The 16,512-nt window shown below is 42.6% G+C and overlaps 1 protein-coding gene across 2 annotated transcripts in view; it reads right to left on the reverse strand.

Moving 5' to 3' along the window:
* Positions 1-779: 779 nt before the first annotated feature.
* Positions 780-16,512, reverse strand: part of HACE1 (HECT domain and ankyrin repeat containing E3 ubiquitin protein ligase 1) — a 71,546-nt gene continuing 55,813 nt past the window's right edge. For both annotated transcript variants that reach the window (XM_015427809.1, XM_015427808.1), the window contains exons 20-24: positions 11,328-11,459; positions 10,461-10,559; positions 9,774-9,844; positions 2,084-2,197; positions 780-1,553 (exon numbers count right to left, since the gene is read on the reverse strand). In XM_015427809.1, coding sequence (XP_015283295.1) covers positions 1,451-1,553; positions 2,084-2,197; positions 9,774-9,844; positions 10,461-10,559; positions 11,328-11,459 — 519 coding nt within the window. In that variant the 3' untranslated portion in view covers positions 780-1,450. The remainder of the gene's footprint in view (positions 1,554-2,083; positions 2,198-9,773; positions 9,845-10,460; positions 10,560-11,327; positions 11,460-16,512) is intronic.

Raw genomic sequence — 16,512 nt, forward strand, 5'->3', positions numbered from 1 at the left:
TACCAGGTAATATAAAAGCAATTGTTTTCAATTGTTATTATGTTTCCAATATGTTATTAAGTTATTATGCTATTTTATTCAAGGGGGGCAGATCTTCAGAATGGGAGGGGTGGGATCATTATTAATATAATTTCCAGGACAGCCTGAATTAGCTATTTTTTGTTTTCCATGAATATCTGCAGTTGCCAACACACAGAACACAGGACAGGAGGTTTACAATGTAGGATTCTGACCCCAATAGTTTGTCTAATTCTTTGTTAACATGGACTAAATTTCCTTCCCAACTGTGACTTATTGCGCTATATCACAGTGATTAATGAAGTTTTATAAGCCTGGAAGAAGCCTGAATACTTTTCTCTGCAGTGCCATCAAAACTATGTCTGCTTAAATAAGCAGTTCATTTCAAATGCTACGCAAAGACAGATAAAACAACTGATACAGAGGTAAATTACAATAATTTTTTTCCACTTTTATTGCACACCTTTCACACAGGCATGAAAAAGGCATCCCCCAGACAAAAGAATTGTACCTCTTAAATACATACAAAACTCTGAAGGGCCACGAAGTCACAAATGCTTCAACAATGCTTAAACCGCATGTACATTTTAAATGTATAATACAAATTATCTTTACATTTTGGTCAGATGTTTACTTCTTTATTAACATAATGGATTTGTAAAAATTATACAGATAATAAAATACCATAAAGCTAAAAAACTTCTTTGTAATTTAAGTTCAGTGAGATAAGCAGGAAAATACACATCAAATTTGGTGCTCTGCATACCAATTTGAACTTTTTTGTAAAATGCTTCCTGGGGAAACAAACAAACAAATAAATAAATGGCACTTTCTGCATGCAAGACAGCATAGAGGAAAAGGCTGTGGCTGCAACCCTGTGCCAGTTACCCTTTTGCAATGAAACAGAAGGAGCTTAATGCAGTGATTTTCAACCTGGACTTGAACAGTGGCTGTAGGTGAGGTCCCAGACCACGCTTATTCCATACATTTCTATGGAGCAGATGAATGCCTTGGAGGCTGCATCAAAAGCCCCAGGAGGCCATGGTTTGAGAAGTCCTCCAACCGCCATTAAGTAGTCTCGAACAGGCAGGCAAGCACATAGCTGCTTCTTAGTTAAAATAAAGACAACCAGAATCACATTGACAGCCCTCTAATTAGAGAGTCAGATGAGGCATTAATGCCATTTTTAATTCAGAACCCTTATTTCAAATCCGAAGTCACAGTACACTTTTAATATATACTAGGAAACAGTATCCAAGACTTATGATGATAGAGGCAGACACGGGTCCTTTTCAACTTGCTTAAGTCAAATCCTGCCTTGGACTGAAGCATCAAGTCTGTTCCCTCCTCCCTTCCTTTTATTGACAGGTTCCTAAATTACTTCTGCCACTCTGAATTGCACATCAGAAATCAGATGCATTTTCTAACTTCATTATGCCATTGTATAACCGTAGCTTCCACAGTGTAATGCCACAAGAAGCCTGTCCTTAAGGATTTCTTTTCTTGGGTATTCAGGCAACTTCAGCATGTTGATACTGGAATGGAGAAAAATGCAGCCCCATTAAAAATCTGAAAGTAAAAAAATTGTTCTGTGCAAGATAATTAATGTGACACCGTATCTCAGATCTACATTCTGACTGAGATCTCTTGAAAATGAAGCAGGCATGGGGAATAAAGAGCATGCCTGCACTGCAGTCCCCTTCAGCATTCTGCCGTCCTACAGAAGAATACCTTTTTAGCTTAAAATAAAAAAGCAATATAGCAATTTAGCATGAAGTGTCCCTTCGTGATATTGTACTGCTGCCCATTAAACTACATGACAGTAGTTAGAATTTGTCCCTCAGTACTGTGGAGGAAATAATTGAAGTACCCATACCTTTGGAGTATCACAACCCATCCTGCAGTGACTAATGATACTGACCAAAGGCATTTCTGTAATGAGGTTATTTAAGGGTGTTTCTCTGATCTTGAATAATTGTTTGCCGTTCTCTTCCCCTCATCCCCCAAAACCATAATGACAACAAGAGACAATCTTAATGCATTAAAATAAGACTATTTAACCTACCATGTGCTTGATGTTGGCAGAAGATTTGGTGTGTATGGCACAGCAGCAATTGTGAAATTCTGCAGCCCACTACCACCCATTATATGTGCAAAGCCACCATGGGGTACCCTGGAACTGAAAAAAATGTACAACATGAAAAAGAGGCTACACCCCTTTTTAAAAAGCAGCACAAGCAATGAGCACACAATTTAGATTACTTTTTCGAACGAGATATATGTATTCAATAGGCACTGATTTCCCACATTCTAAACACTGATGAAATTAGGTTTGCTCCATCTTCAGTAGAACACAAACAAATTTTTTTAAATGGAGTATGCACACAGGTACCCATGAACTCAGTACTAATCACTCATACTCTGCATAAATTAATACCATGCTCAGATGCCTTTTATTTCTGCCATGCTGCTGTCAATTCTTCTCTCTTCCCTGACAGCTGGGCAGATATACATTAAAAGCCAATTAATGCAATTTGTTTTTCCATACAAATGTCAATATCTGGTTCAAGCTAACTAAGGTCAGGGGAAAAAGAGGAAATTTGGAGAAAATTGAAATACATGCAATACATTATCAAACCTAAACTACTTTTAATGATTTAAGAGCCAGTTTGGTGTAGTGGTTAGGAGTGCAGACTCTAATCTGGGAGAACCTGGTTTGATTTCCCACTCCTCCACATGCAGCCCTGCTGGTGTGACCTTGGGTTAGTCATAAGTTCTTTCAGAGCTGTTCTCTCAAGGGCAGTTCTGGAGAGAGCTCTCTCAGCCCCACCTACCTCACACAGGGTGTCTGTTGTGGGGAGGGGAAGGGAAAGGAGATTGTAAGCTGCTCTGAGACTCCTTTGGGTAGTGAAGGGCAGGGTATAAATCCAATCTCTTCTCTCTTCTCTAAAATACATCATTTGTAATTCAGGTGGCATAGAACACTGTACTGTCTGGTGCATACTTATGGAATTTAGAATGATTAATGTCTTCATTTTCTATAAGAAAAGTTACATCATGTTGCATCATACTTTCCCATAGGAACATTTGATAAGTCTCATGATCATATTAAAATTTGCCATACATAGTGTGAGTGTGGTGGAGGTATATATCTTTCTACCCAGTGAATCTAACTTTCTCCCTTCTTTATCGAAAGGAAAAGTGTGTGTTCTGGATCTGTGCTTTGAGGGCACAAGCTCAGTAATAAGGAAAATCCACACCCTTCCTCCCTCACTTTATACACAGCATCTAACTTTCTTGCTGAGGGGGAAACCAAGGCAGACTTCACCCACACCCCTTTCACAATGTCAACCAGGCCCTGCAGCATCGGAAAAGCCACCAAGCCTGATGTCGAGGAGTAAAAAACTTTAAGCACTGGATCCAATGGCTGCAGATCCCAGCACATAACATCTAGTTCCAAGGACCTGACCCCATGAATAAGCTGTTCTGTATATAGGGACAAGTTCACAGTTGGTGAGATGGTATCCAGCTTGCCAATCGCCTCATCAGGGGATGGTTCTGACAAGAACACTGGAAATGACCTCAGAAGTCAGAACTGAACACTGAGTCCAAAGACGGCGGTCAAAGCCACAAAGAGAGAGTACTATGTGGCCACAATCATGTCTGCGAGCCAGTTTGGTGTAGTGGTTAAGTACACGGACTCTAATCTGGGAGAACCAGGTTTGATTCCCCACTCCTCCACTTGCACCTCCTGGTGTGACCTTGGGCAAGCCATAGTTCTGGCACAGCTGTTCTTGAAAAAGAGCAGTTTCTGTCAGAGCTCTCTCAGCCCCACCTATCTCACAGGGTGTCTGTTGTGAGGAGGGGAAGGGAAAGGAGTTTGTAAGCTGCTCTGAGACTCCTTTGGGTAGTGAAGGGCGGGGTATAAATCCAATCTCTTCTTCCTCTTCTGTTTCTCTCACACCCAGCCCAATTATTTAGAACAATTCGGTCTTTAACTGTTCTGCCACAGGGCAGACTAAATCCAAGAGAACTGGATATCGGCTGTGAGGCTTTTGCGAACTATTTCACAGATAAAGTCCTGTCCCTCCGCCGTGATCTTCCCATCACAGTTGATACAGTGAGTGAACTTAAGGCTCCCTGCACGTCTTCGAGTCAGGTTATGGATTATTTCAGTCTGCTCAGCCTAGAGGAAGTTGACAAATTGCTCCTAGTGGTACACCCTACCACATGCTGCCTTGACCCATGTCCATCATGTCTAATTAAAGCTGGCCACGATGGGTTGCATGGTGCCTTAAATGAAATTATCAACAAGTCCCTCACGAAGGGACTGCTCCCTGGGGCGCTCAAGGAAGCGGTGCTGCTGATACATGAAGAAGCCATCCCTGGATCCAGCCGAATTAGCTAACTATTGGCCAGTTTCCAATTTGTCCTATCTGGGCACAATTACAGAGAGGGCCATGGCAATCCAGCTACAGAGCTTTTTGGATAATGCTTCCATTTTAGACCCCTTCCAGTCTGGTTTTTGCCTGGGCCATGGGACAGAGACAGCACTGGTTGCTTTCACAGACAATCTCCGGAGGCATCGGGATCAAGGCAGTTTTGGCAGTGCTGTTGTTGTTGTAGCTGTTGGCTGTGTTCAACACGGTTGACCATTAGTTACTGATTCACCACCTCGCCGACATAGGCGTTCAGGGGCTCGCCTTGCAATGGCTTGCCTCCTTTCTCCATGGTCAGGGACAAAGGGTGGCATTAGGGGAACAGCTCTCCCAGAGGTACCCACTAGAGTGTGGAGTGCCTCAAGGGGCGGTGCTTTCCCTGATGTTATTTAACATCTACATGCACCCCCTTGCCCAGAGTTATGGGCTGGGATGTCACTAGTATGTGGATGACACCCAGCTCTATCTGGAAGATCTGGACCGGGCGTTACAAGCCGTGGCTGGTTGGCTTAGACTGAGCTGATTGAATTGAATCCAACGAAGATAGAGGTCCTGTGCTTGAGTCGGGGTGGTCCAAAGGTAAGGATCCCAGTCCCGACCTTCGATGAGGCACCACTGGTGCCAGCATCAAAGGTTAGGAGTTTGGGAGTGCTCCTGGACACCTCCTTAACCATGGAGGCCCAGGTAGCAGCCACTGCCAAGTTGGCCTTTTATCATCTTCGGCTGATCAGGCAGCTGGTTCCCTTCCTCAAACGCAATGATTTAGCAGGGAGGGCGAGGTATAAATCCGAAAAATAAAATAAATAAATAATGTGTACAGTGATGGCCAGAGTTCGATGGTGAATGATGTCGAGGGACATGAAGGACGTCCCAAACTGTGCCCCAGAGCCATGGCTGGCAGTACCAGTTGATAGGAGCAGGACTGCTGATCCCAAGGTAAGTTGGCCAGGCAATACATGTATGAAGGCATAGTCGGATATGGGAACCAAGGTCCCTGTGGAGGACACTACTGAAAAGATACTGATGGAAGTGAGGCATTGCCATAATCTGTCGACCTCTTTTTCCTCGGTGGGGGTTGGATTGGATCTGGAGATAGTGGCCAAATCTCAATAACTTCATAGTTGTCACAAGAATCTAAGCTAGCAGCCAGGGTTGGCAGCAGTGATGGGGTATGGGGCCAAGGCGCATTAGAAGTCAAGGCCTTTGAGAGTGAAGAGTGCTTGAAAGACAATTCCTTAGACCTAGATTTCAAACTCAAAGGCAGAGGTTCCAATGAGTTTCTAGGTACCGGAACTGACTTTGTCGCCAAAAAAGCATCCAGTCCTGACAAGGATCCTAAGGGTGCTGCGCCCACTGAGGGAGTTCAGACCCTAGCTCCGATTTCTCAACCCTCCGAGAAGGCTGGTCTTTCTCTGGGGCCCCAAGCACTTCCTCCCACAGATAAGCTTTCAGCCTGGAAGTCCTTTCCTGGCAAGCCTTCGGGGTAAATTGACAGAAGATCATACAAAGCACTACATTGTGGGACTGCCCAAGGCAGATCAGACAACATTTGTAGTCATCTGACTGGGCCATCTTGGTGCCGCATCCACCGCACTTTTTAAGCAAGGCCATTTCAAGAAGAGAAATAAACAAGAGAAAACCTCACCCGATGCTGAGGTGAAATTAGATGAGCCAGAAAAACAAGGACCTTTCTCCATGGTGGCAAAGGAAGGACTGAGGGAAGAAGTGCTCACCCCACCATCACGTGCCGGTTTGGGTGGCAAACACCAGTGTGCATCAGAGGGGAGGAAGAGCCTAGCACTCCAGAGTTTAGGAAACAGCTAGAAATCTACAGAACTTTCTTCACGGCTGGTCTGCGTGTGCACGGTCCCATGTGACTACACAGAAGCCATGAAGACAAACTTTATATTTGCAGCACAATGCTACTAAAGGGTGAAAAACAATTTACAAACTAGGACACAGTGGGTAGAAATAAAACTCTGAAGAGCATGAAATGTTGGATGGGCCACCAGGTATTTGCTGCTGATACATACAGCAAAAATGCAGCAAAAACCTGTGATCAAGTCTTTACAAAAAACTAAAAAGTTAATTCAAATAGTCCCAGAGTCATATATTACTTCACTCACAATAATAGCATCAGAAAACATTCACTGAATTTTGTTTTGCTATGTATAATAGAAAAGAGACACAAGATACACTTAAAGGAATTCCATGAAATAATACCTCTCAGAGGTGGTATTTGTTTCACTAGATAAATAAAATTAATTTTATGGTCTCTAGCTGTAAAAGGAATGTTTGACTTTTCATTCAAGTGGCACTAAATGTTTACTCAAGCTTTTGGAGAAACCTGTGATGCAGATTCTGAACACAGAGAAGCCCAGTGGCAATACTGAATCTGAGTACAATTTCTCACTGATCACAAAGCTTTTGGAGAGAAATTTAACTGGCAAGCCTGAAAAATTCACCATAGACACCTCCAGAGCCCAGGTCCTGCCAGTTTGCTATAGTGGGATTTATAATATATTTTAAAAGTATTATAAATATAACTTCTTTTCCACAGTCTAGAATATTTTGACACACATAACCCATTTGAAGGGATTTATTCAGCTGCCACCAGCTGAATATTAACCCATTTCAAGTAAGAAATTCCTTGAGGAGTGATTCTTGAGTGAGGGTATTGTCCCTGAGCAAGGTAGCTGATGTTTCTCAACCCTTCCCTCCTTCTTCCTGAACACAGTAGCATTCCCTGCCCTCAGAACAGTAAAGTTACAGAACAGTTATTCACGAGGGTTTTTTGACCTACAGGACATGGGCCTGGAAATGTACTCGGGGGAGGAAGTCAAGGGTAATGCCATGGAACAAGTAAAGTAGTTCAGATATCTAATGCTACATTTTTTATATAACAACAACTGGTTAGCCCAACAAAAATATGCACTTTACCCAGTCAAGGTATGCCTGCTGTGTTATGTTTCTTTTACATTCATGGTGGTCAATGTTTGCAGCTGTTGTATGGTGTTCCCATTTGGGTCAGTGCATTTAATCAGGCTGTAGCAGAAGTCTAAGCTATCCTGGGTATCCCAAACTGTGTTGGATATACGGCCATGTGTTTGGAAACAGGACTGGGCCTTTTGGAAACTAGAGCTTGGTTATTGATATTCTGGCTGCACCTTCATTTTTTATCCAATCATCCTAGCTATGTGCACACTATGTTATCAGACTCCTACATAAGTGGTATTGCATGGTTCTGTAGAAAATTAATTCAATTGGTATTCCATTTGACTCACTCCTTATGTTAGGGAAACAACTGGCTTTCAGATTGCTGCCTCAGAGACTGCTGGATATCGAGAAACAGTTTTGCACTCTCTAGCAAACAGAACATGTTCCCCTACTGCTAGGGTTGTCAAGTCCATCTTCCGCGACTTTGGGGTTTGGGGGCGTTCCTGGAGGGGGCGGGGCATCCTTGACGTGATGACGTCACGTTGGGGAGTCCGCCGCCCCACCCGCCTGATCTCCAGAAAGGCCAGTTCCCTGTACTTAAAGGAGCCGGTGTTTCCCTTTTAAGTGCACACTGACATTTCCTTGCAAGCCTGATCTCAAGCGGAGATCGGGCTTGGGAGGAAATGTCCATGCACTTAAAGACAGCCACTCCTCTCTCTCAAGAGAGAAGGGAGCGGGGTAGCTGTGGGTATTGGGCCCCCCCAAAATGGGAAACCCCTGGCAAACCGGGGGGGGGGTTGGCAACCCTACCTACTGCAAATGGCATCGTGCCAGTTTATGGGGATCCTGCTCACTATTAATTATTCCATCTTAAATCTCCAAAACTCCACAAAGCTTTTATGCTCGCCAATATTCAATATTCTGCCTTGAAAAATCCTTTATGGTAGATTTTTGAGAATTTCGTATCAGAAGAAATACTGCACATGTATGGCCGGCATTCCTGAATTTTTACCTCATGTTATATTATAGCTTTTATACTGAGTTGAGGAATTTCATAATTATCTCCCTCTTACACAAATTTCAGGGTTTTCCAGAGGAGTGATTGGTTTTATACCTTTTATTGGACTGGAATTCTTACATTACCAATCAGGTTGCTAGTTATTTATGGGTGGTATATAAATCCCATGTAAATAAATAAAATAATAAATTATTTCCTAGCTACTATAATGATCCATGGGTTGGCTGTGAATGTTCATGAATAATGTTATTTCTAATTTTATTTAAGATTATGATCACTTATCCATGTGTTTTCTGATGTATATATTTGTGCTAAGTGGCTATGCAGTATTTTGGATTGTTGTTTTTTTAGACTTAAACAGAACCACTCTCTATCAGGCTACAAAGAACCCAACTCTCTCTCAGCTCCCACACAGCAGCTAGGAAGGCAAAGGGAGAAAGAAAAATCCCCTACCTTCTATCAGCAACCCACTACATGCTCTCCACTCCTTGCCTCAGCCCAGCTGACTCAGCTCTGCCTCAGGCGAGGAGCAGCCTTTTGTTTCAAAAGGCCCCTTCCTGCTCAGCACAGCAGAGCCCAGCACAATAGGGGGCGGGGCTTGCAATCAACAGCACTCCACAGCAACTCACTCAGCCTCCAACAACCCCCAAAGCACAAACAGCACCAAACAGACTTAAACAGTCTTTGATGCTGTATATTATGTTGTAAGTCCAAGATTTTTAAAATGGGTGATCACAGCTATGCAAACATGGCAGACCATGTTGCTCTGTTCTTTGCTCCCACTTTGAAACAAATCTGTCTCGTCCCGTTCACCGCCTGCGACCCGACCTCCCTCCGGGAAGTCCGGTTAAACCCCGATGGTCACAAGGACCCTGGGGGCTCCGAAAAAGCAAAGGTCAGGGCTAGTCGGGAGCATCCCGACTAAGCACCCGCGACGCTGCGTCATTCCCCGGAAGTTCAACAACTGAATCTTCAGCTGTATTGCGAGATTCTAATGCCTGCTAGTTCAATTGCTATAACAGCAGAACATTAGTTCTGACATACTAGAACCATAACCTTATTTCGTTAAGTGAAAAGGGACTAGTCGGAAGTCCAAAAACTAGCCAAGTGGTTAAGTATATTTATGACATAGAAGAAACCCATAGAAATAGAGGAAGTTGGCAGCCAATAATATTCACCCATCTGACAAAGGATTAAGTAGTTTTGACGTTAGCACTATAATAACAAAGTGAACACTTTAGACATCCCCGTCTCACTGAGACAGTGATCACACATTTTGGTGAATGATACAACACAACGCTATGCAGTACAATTTCAAAATGTAGGTAAAACATTTTCATTAAAATGATATGTATACTCACCTGCCTGTAACAAACTGCAAAAGCAACACTCGTTCTTCCTGAGTCAATTCTTCTACAACTTCCCAAAACCACTAGATGAAAAATAAGATTTTGAAATACTCTTCTTCAAGTAGAGATTTTTTTAAAAAAAGAGGGACACATTTAAAGTATTGCAATTTAAGTTAGGGAAATCAACTTCTGATACAAAATATTTCTATTTCATATATTTTTATCCTGCCTTTTCTTCAGGGAGCTCAGTGTAGTATACATGGGTCTTTCCTCCTCCATTTCCCCCCTTCATAACAATCTTATGAGGCAGGCTAGACTAAAAAGATCACCCCAGTAAGGTTTTCATGACAAAAAGGGATTTTAATCTCAAGGGTAATCCCGCACTGCGGCCATTACACCACACTGACTCATTCTGCCTCATTTCCATGACAGTAAACAAATAAAACGTGGTCATTGTTTTACAATTTTCCTAATTCATTTTATAGTCCATACATCTTCCTTAATGGAACTCAGGGAAGCCTATAGGGGATTCTCATGAAATTTCCTACATGGTAACCTACCAGGCCCAGACCTGCTTAGCTTCAGCAAGATTTCTCTACCATCCGCCTTCCTTCCCTAAAGACCTCTAATTTAAAACTAGAAGTAGCAGAATCTATTAAATATGAACACAAATTTGCATTCATCCCAAGGAGATTTTACCTGAACAACGAGATCGTCTCTTTCATAACCACTTGTGTATTCTGTATTTTTCATCCAATCGCTCACATCGATTTCTGGCATGCCTGAAAGCAGCAATTCCTTCAAAAAAGGAAGAAACCAAAACCAAGATTTCAAAAACAGATTTGTAACTTTAAGTTACAATCAGTCAATGTTCAGCATATAAGAAACCAATTTTTAGACCAGTGTTTGCTTTTTTATATCAGCTATACTAGTGCACCTGCTCATTACTGAACATTAGAAAAAGGGGAAAAAACGAGTTCCTGGTTATCTACAGTCAACTTGGGGAATTTTATTTTATCTGATGATATAAAAATCTCTCCTGTAGAAATACCATTCCCCAATTGGGGTAGGGGAACCCTCGCTTTTGTGGGCTCCTGCCCACTGCCAGCCAGCTGGCCAGTGAGAGGAAATTCCCCCGATGGCAGTGCATTGATGATGTTGGGGGGACACACACTCTGCTTTTTAGGCAAAACTCTATGGTTTGAGTCCATTTTTGCCACAATGTTTTGTCCAAAAAGCGGAGCATCACTCCTGATGTCGCTAACACTCTGACATCACTTCCGGGTGACACAGCGTATTGTGCAACATCCCCGCCCACCCCTGGAATGCCTCTCCCCTTGCCAGAGCAACAAGGGGACCTGGCAACCCAAATTCCAATTAATTGATGTTGTCCTCATGCTAAAGTTACTAATGAAGTGGGCCCCCCCCCAAGAATTCAAAAGTAGTTAAAATATTTCTACCCCACCTTTGCCCAACCTGCTAATCATCATTTAACTTCAGGAACTAATAGTTACCCACTTGCACTAAATGCCACTTGACACAAAAAAAGTTCATCGTGCTACTTACGAGTTCATATTCATCAAACAGCTGTATCAGAGAAGGTGGAATGAACATATGGAAGCCTTGCAAGAAAGCATTGATCTGAGGCTGAATGGCTCTTGTCATCCGAAGCTCAGTGACAAGCTGGACGTATTCAGCCTGAAAAAAATGGTGCATATATTTGTCACCAGCACACATACACGTACTTAGCTCCGTTCCTAAATTAAAACCAGCTCTTACCAAAAGTAGAATCTATAAATGGGGAAGTTAGGGAGAAGAGAAACCTAGAGGTAGACTGCTGAGGAAGAGTATGGAGGCAAATAAAGTCTCAAGTCCTTTCCCTTGTTTAAGTATTTGCGGCCTGATTTCCATAAATGTTTTTCCTTTAAAAATTCAGAGAAATAATTAAACTGTGGGTATTGTTGAAAGGATTTTTAAAGCTTTTAATTTATTTATTTTAAAATGTACATGCACACTTTTTTTGACATACATTCCCCAGGAGTATCCATACTGGCAGGGGAATGTGGAAAAAGTGTGCAAATGTGCATTCCCCAAGGCTTGCTGGACAGCATGTACTTTGACCAGGCAATGTGTACCTGTCCCTCTTCAAAGAGAGATGTTGTGTACATTCTTCATGTCCTGTGGTGAAGTTTGGTGTAGTAGTTAAGTGAGTGGACTCTAAGGTTGCCAAATCAGAAATCCTTACCGGCGGGGGAGCATCCTGTCGCTCCGGGAGCCGGCTGGGGATGTGTGTGCGCGCACCGCCAGAGCATCACCGGAAGTGACGTCACACGCTGGGGCGGGGCCACGCCATTTGAGGGGGAAACTCTTTGTTTTCCCCTCAAATGGCGTTTCCCCGCCCCCAGCGTGCAATGTCATTTCCGGGTGACACGCGCGCGGGGGTGGGGTTTCCCCCGGGCCCCGATTCCGCAGGAGCGGGAATCGGGGCTCGAAACCGGGGGGAATTCTGCCCCCCCGGGGGGGGGTTGGTAACCCTACCTTGGGCAAACCATACTTCTGGCAAAGATGTTTTTGAAAAGAGCAGTTTCTGTCAGAGCTCTCTCAGCCCCACCTACCTCACAGGGTATCTCTTGTAGGGAAGAGAAGGGAAAGGAGTTTGTAAACTGCTCTGAGACTCCAAGTGAAGAGCAGGGTATAAATCCACTCTCTTCTTCTTCTCCAATGGCCAGTCATGAATATCATTCAACTCATGCTACCCACCCCCCCAAAAAAAAATGTGTACACCCACTGCCTAACTCAAACAGGAAAAATTGAAATGTACCAATTAGAAGTCCACACAAGAATGTCAATTTTTCATGAAGTGATTTGAGGATTTTTTTATGAAGTATTAATACTGACATTCTTTTTTCTTTACGTTATCACAAAATACACCGGCTCAAGATAGCCTACCCTACAAACAATCCAGACAAGACTAAAATTTAAGCCCTGATTAAGATGGCAATTCTTAATTATTTGGCTGTCTGAAGGAAGTTGTATGTATTATTTATTTTACATTTCTATGCCACCTTTCCACCCAAATACGGTTCCCAAGGTGGTAAGCATCAAAAGACTTAGTGAAATAGTCCACAGAACTAATTAAGGGAAAGAAAAAATGAAATGAGGGGGGAAAAGAACAAGGAAAAATTCAGAGACTTGCTCCCCATTAAAACCAGCCAAGCAGCTGTGCATAGATAACTTGCAAACGAAAGAATTAGGAAGTGACTTGTCTAAATGTTTTGCCCCTAACAAATACAAGGCTCTAGACCCAGACAGTGAGAGCCAGCCTCCCAATTATCTATAAATTGTCACTCATGTAAAGCTGATGAACCTTTAAAGGAGACTAAATTAGCAGCTTCAGACTGTGAGTTAATAGACTCACAACCACCTTATTCATCTCCATCAGATATGAAATACAATTCCTCTGAGAGTAGGTGGCATGAGCAATACCCACAAAGAGATTTTCTGCTCAAGTATACAGGAGATAATTGCCTACTTACCAGCAAAACTGTTGCAGCTATTTTTCAACAGTTGAACAGTATTGCTGATAAATTCAATCGCCTTAAACAAAACCTCAGCGCACCAATATTGGAGACTCTGCCTAAAAGGAATCATAAACCTCCTGACCCAAGAACATAGGATATACCATTTCCCTCTGAAAGGGTAAGGAACAGTGAGGAAGGTATACAGCTGGGTTGCAGATTGCAAAACCATCAAATTGCAATATTTATCAAACACAATTTTGTGAACTGTGCGCACTGGGCAAATAAAAGACCAAACCTCTACTCCCTGAGTCAACTCCTGCATGTAGAAATTTGTCTGAGTCAGATTGAGGTGACGAGAGAGGAGGTCCTTAAACTGATAGAAAACTTAAAAACTGATAAATCACCAAGTCCAGATGGCATACATGCGAGAATTCTGAAAGAACTCAAATGTGAACTCAAATGTGAACTTGTGGACAAAAATATGTAATCTTTCCTTAAAATCTGCCTCCATTCCTGAGGGCTGGAAGGTAGCTAATGTCACTCCCATCTTTAAAAACGATTCCAGAGGAGATCCGGGAAATTACAGGCCAGTCAGTCTGACGTCGATACCAGGTAAATTGATGGAAATTGCTATTAAGAATTAGTAAGCACATTGATGAACAAAAACTATTGAAGCAGACTCAGCATGGGTTCTGTAAGGGAAGATCTTGTCTCACTAACCTGTTAGTGTTCTTTGAGGGGATGAACAAACATGTGGACAAGGGGGACCCAATAGATATTGTTTACCTTGACTTCCAGAAAGCTTTTGATAAAGTTCCTCATCAAAGGCTCCTAAGTAAGCTAAAAATGATGGGATAAAAGGACAAGTTCTTTTGTGGATCAAGAACTGGCTAATTAATAGGACACAGAGAGTGAGTATAAGTGGGAAAATTTCTCAGTGGAGGGTGGTAAGCAGTGGGGTACCGCAGGGATCAGTACTCAGTCCGATGGTTTTTAACTCGTTCATTAATGATTTGGAGTTGGGAGTAAGCAGTGAAGTGGCTAAATTTGCAGATGATACAAAGTTGTTCAGGGTGGTGAAAACCAGGGAGGATTGTGAGGCACTCCAAAGGGATCTGTTGAGGATGGCCGAGTGGGCGTCAACGTGGCAAATAGGATTCAATGTGGCCAAATGCAAGGTGATGCACATTGGAGCCAAAAATCCAAACTATAAATACACACTGAAGGGGTCCGAACTGGCAGAGACTGACTGAGCTTGGAGTCGTAGTAGATAACTCACTGAAACTGTTGAGACAGTGTGCGACTGCAGTAAAAAAGGCCAATGCTATGCTTGGGATTATTACGAGGGGAATTGAAAACAGATCAGCCAGTATCATAATGCCCCTATATAAATCAATGGTGCAACCTCATTTGGAATACTGTGTACAGTTCTGGTCACCACTCCTCAAAAAGGATATTACAGCTTTGGAAAAAGTGCAGAAAAGGGCAACTAAAATGATAAAAGGGTTGGAACACTTTCCCTATGAAGAAAGGTTAAAGTGTTTGGGGATCTCTAGCTTGGAGAAACGACGGCTGAGGGGTGACATGATCGAGGTTTATAAGATTATGCATGGGATAGAGCAGGTAGAGAAAGAGGTACGCTTCTCCCTTTCTCACAATACAAGAACTTGTAGGGCACTCAATGAAATTGCTAAGCGATCTGGTTAGAACAGATAAAAGGAAGTACTTCTTTACCCAAAGAGTGATTAACACATGGAATTCACTGCCACAGGAGGTGGTCGCAGCTACAAGCATGGACGGCTTCAAGAGGGAATTAGATAAGCATATGGAGCAGAGGTCCATCTGTGGCTATTAGCCACAAGGTATAGATAGGGACTCTGGGGCAAGTGATGCTCTGCATTCTTGGTGCTGGGGGGGACAACAGTGGAGGACTTCTAGTGTCCTGGCCCCACTGTTGGACCTCCTGATGGCACCTGGTATTTTTGGCCACTGTGTGACAGAGTGTTGGACTGGATGGGGCATTGGCCTGATCCAACATTGGCTTCTCTTATGTTCTTATGTCATATTGACCTTGAGAGAGTAGATATAATCTCAAATACATTTTCTGGGAGAAGAGTTCTTCTAATTTTTAGGCAGCCAATAATTCCCTCGATGCTTTTTAAAAATGAGGTTTTTATTTTCCTTTGGAATCTTCTCAACCACAGTCTTCATTGATGAAACTGTTTCAGCATTAATCCCAGGGACTACAAGTGGAAAATCTCTCCATTCAGGACTTGAAAATGAACCCCCTCCTGACACTATTGACAACCATTCAAGCTCAGTACAAAATGCAGAAAGGAGAATGCCTACATTACAAATTAGTTCAAGTGTGACTAAGGGGCCAAGAAAAATAGAACAGCTATATCCTGTAAACTCTCCTAGAATATCTTCTTTGGAAGCACAAACAAATGTTCTTTTTACATGAGAGAAACTGAAGAACTCACCACAGCTCCTTCACACTATAGATGAACCTTTTAATGTATTTATCCTTGGGAGACAACTGCCTAACAACAAGTCAGACTCAAACCTACGATGATGATTTGATTTCCCTCATCCCTGACACTGACAGGCTGCAGTGCTCCCACGACCCTAATATCTACTTCTACTCCATCAAAGGGGTTAATTCCAATTTTGCCAACCGCCTATAAAGACGATGCATCAGAGGGGTAATCAACAGTCAGCAGCAGAACATCTCAAGCTAAATTTAAAGCCAATAAGTCCTCACATAAGTCTCTTACTTTACAAAGCAAGGACCAAAGCATCTCTATCAGTGATGCTGACAATAAAGATATGGACCCCTGTATGTCTACAGAAAAAGAAGAATAGAGGGAGACAGATAAATTTCCCCTCAGAGAAAGTTTCAAAGGTTTGGCTCCACAACCAACATATAATATCAGAGACAACACATTAGTTTTAAGACTAACATTCAGTCTCTTCCCATCCTCCTTGTTGCAGTTCCCAGCACTTGGGCATATTTTCACAATCCTTGTATATATTTTTCATAACTATGGACAGCATTCTGTTTCAGTTTACAAGACAGTGAATATGCACACCCATAACTGTGCACTATACTGATCAATGAATGTTTAATTTTTACCAAAAAAATGAGAAAGTTGGGAATCATGTTTGGGACCCACTCTGGAGCATTGTTATTTCAATGGGGAAGTGTGGGATTGTATAATTAAACCTAC

Source organism: Gekko japonicus, unplaced genomic scaffold (genome assembly GCF_001447785.1).
Source record: "Gekko japonicus isolate JY-2015 unplaced genomic scaffold, Gekko_japonicus_V1.1 scaffold556, whole genome shotgun sequence".
Taxonomy (NCBI): Eukaryota; Metazoa; Chordata; class Lepidosauria; order Squamata; family Gekkonidae; genus Gekko; species Gekko japonicus.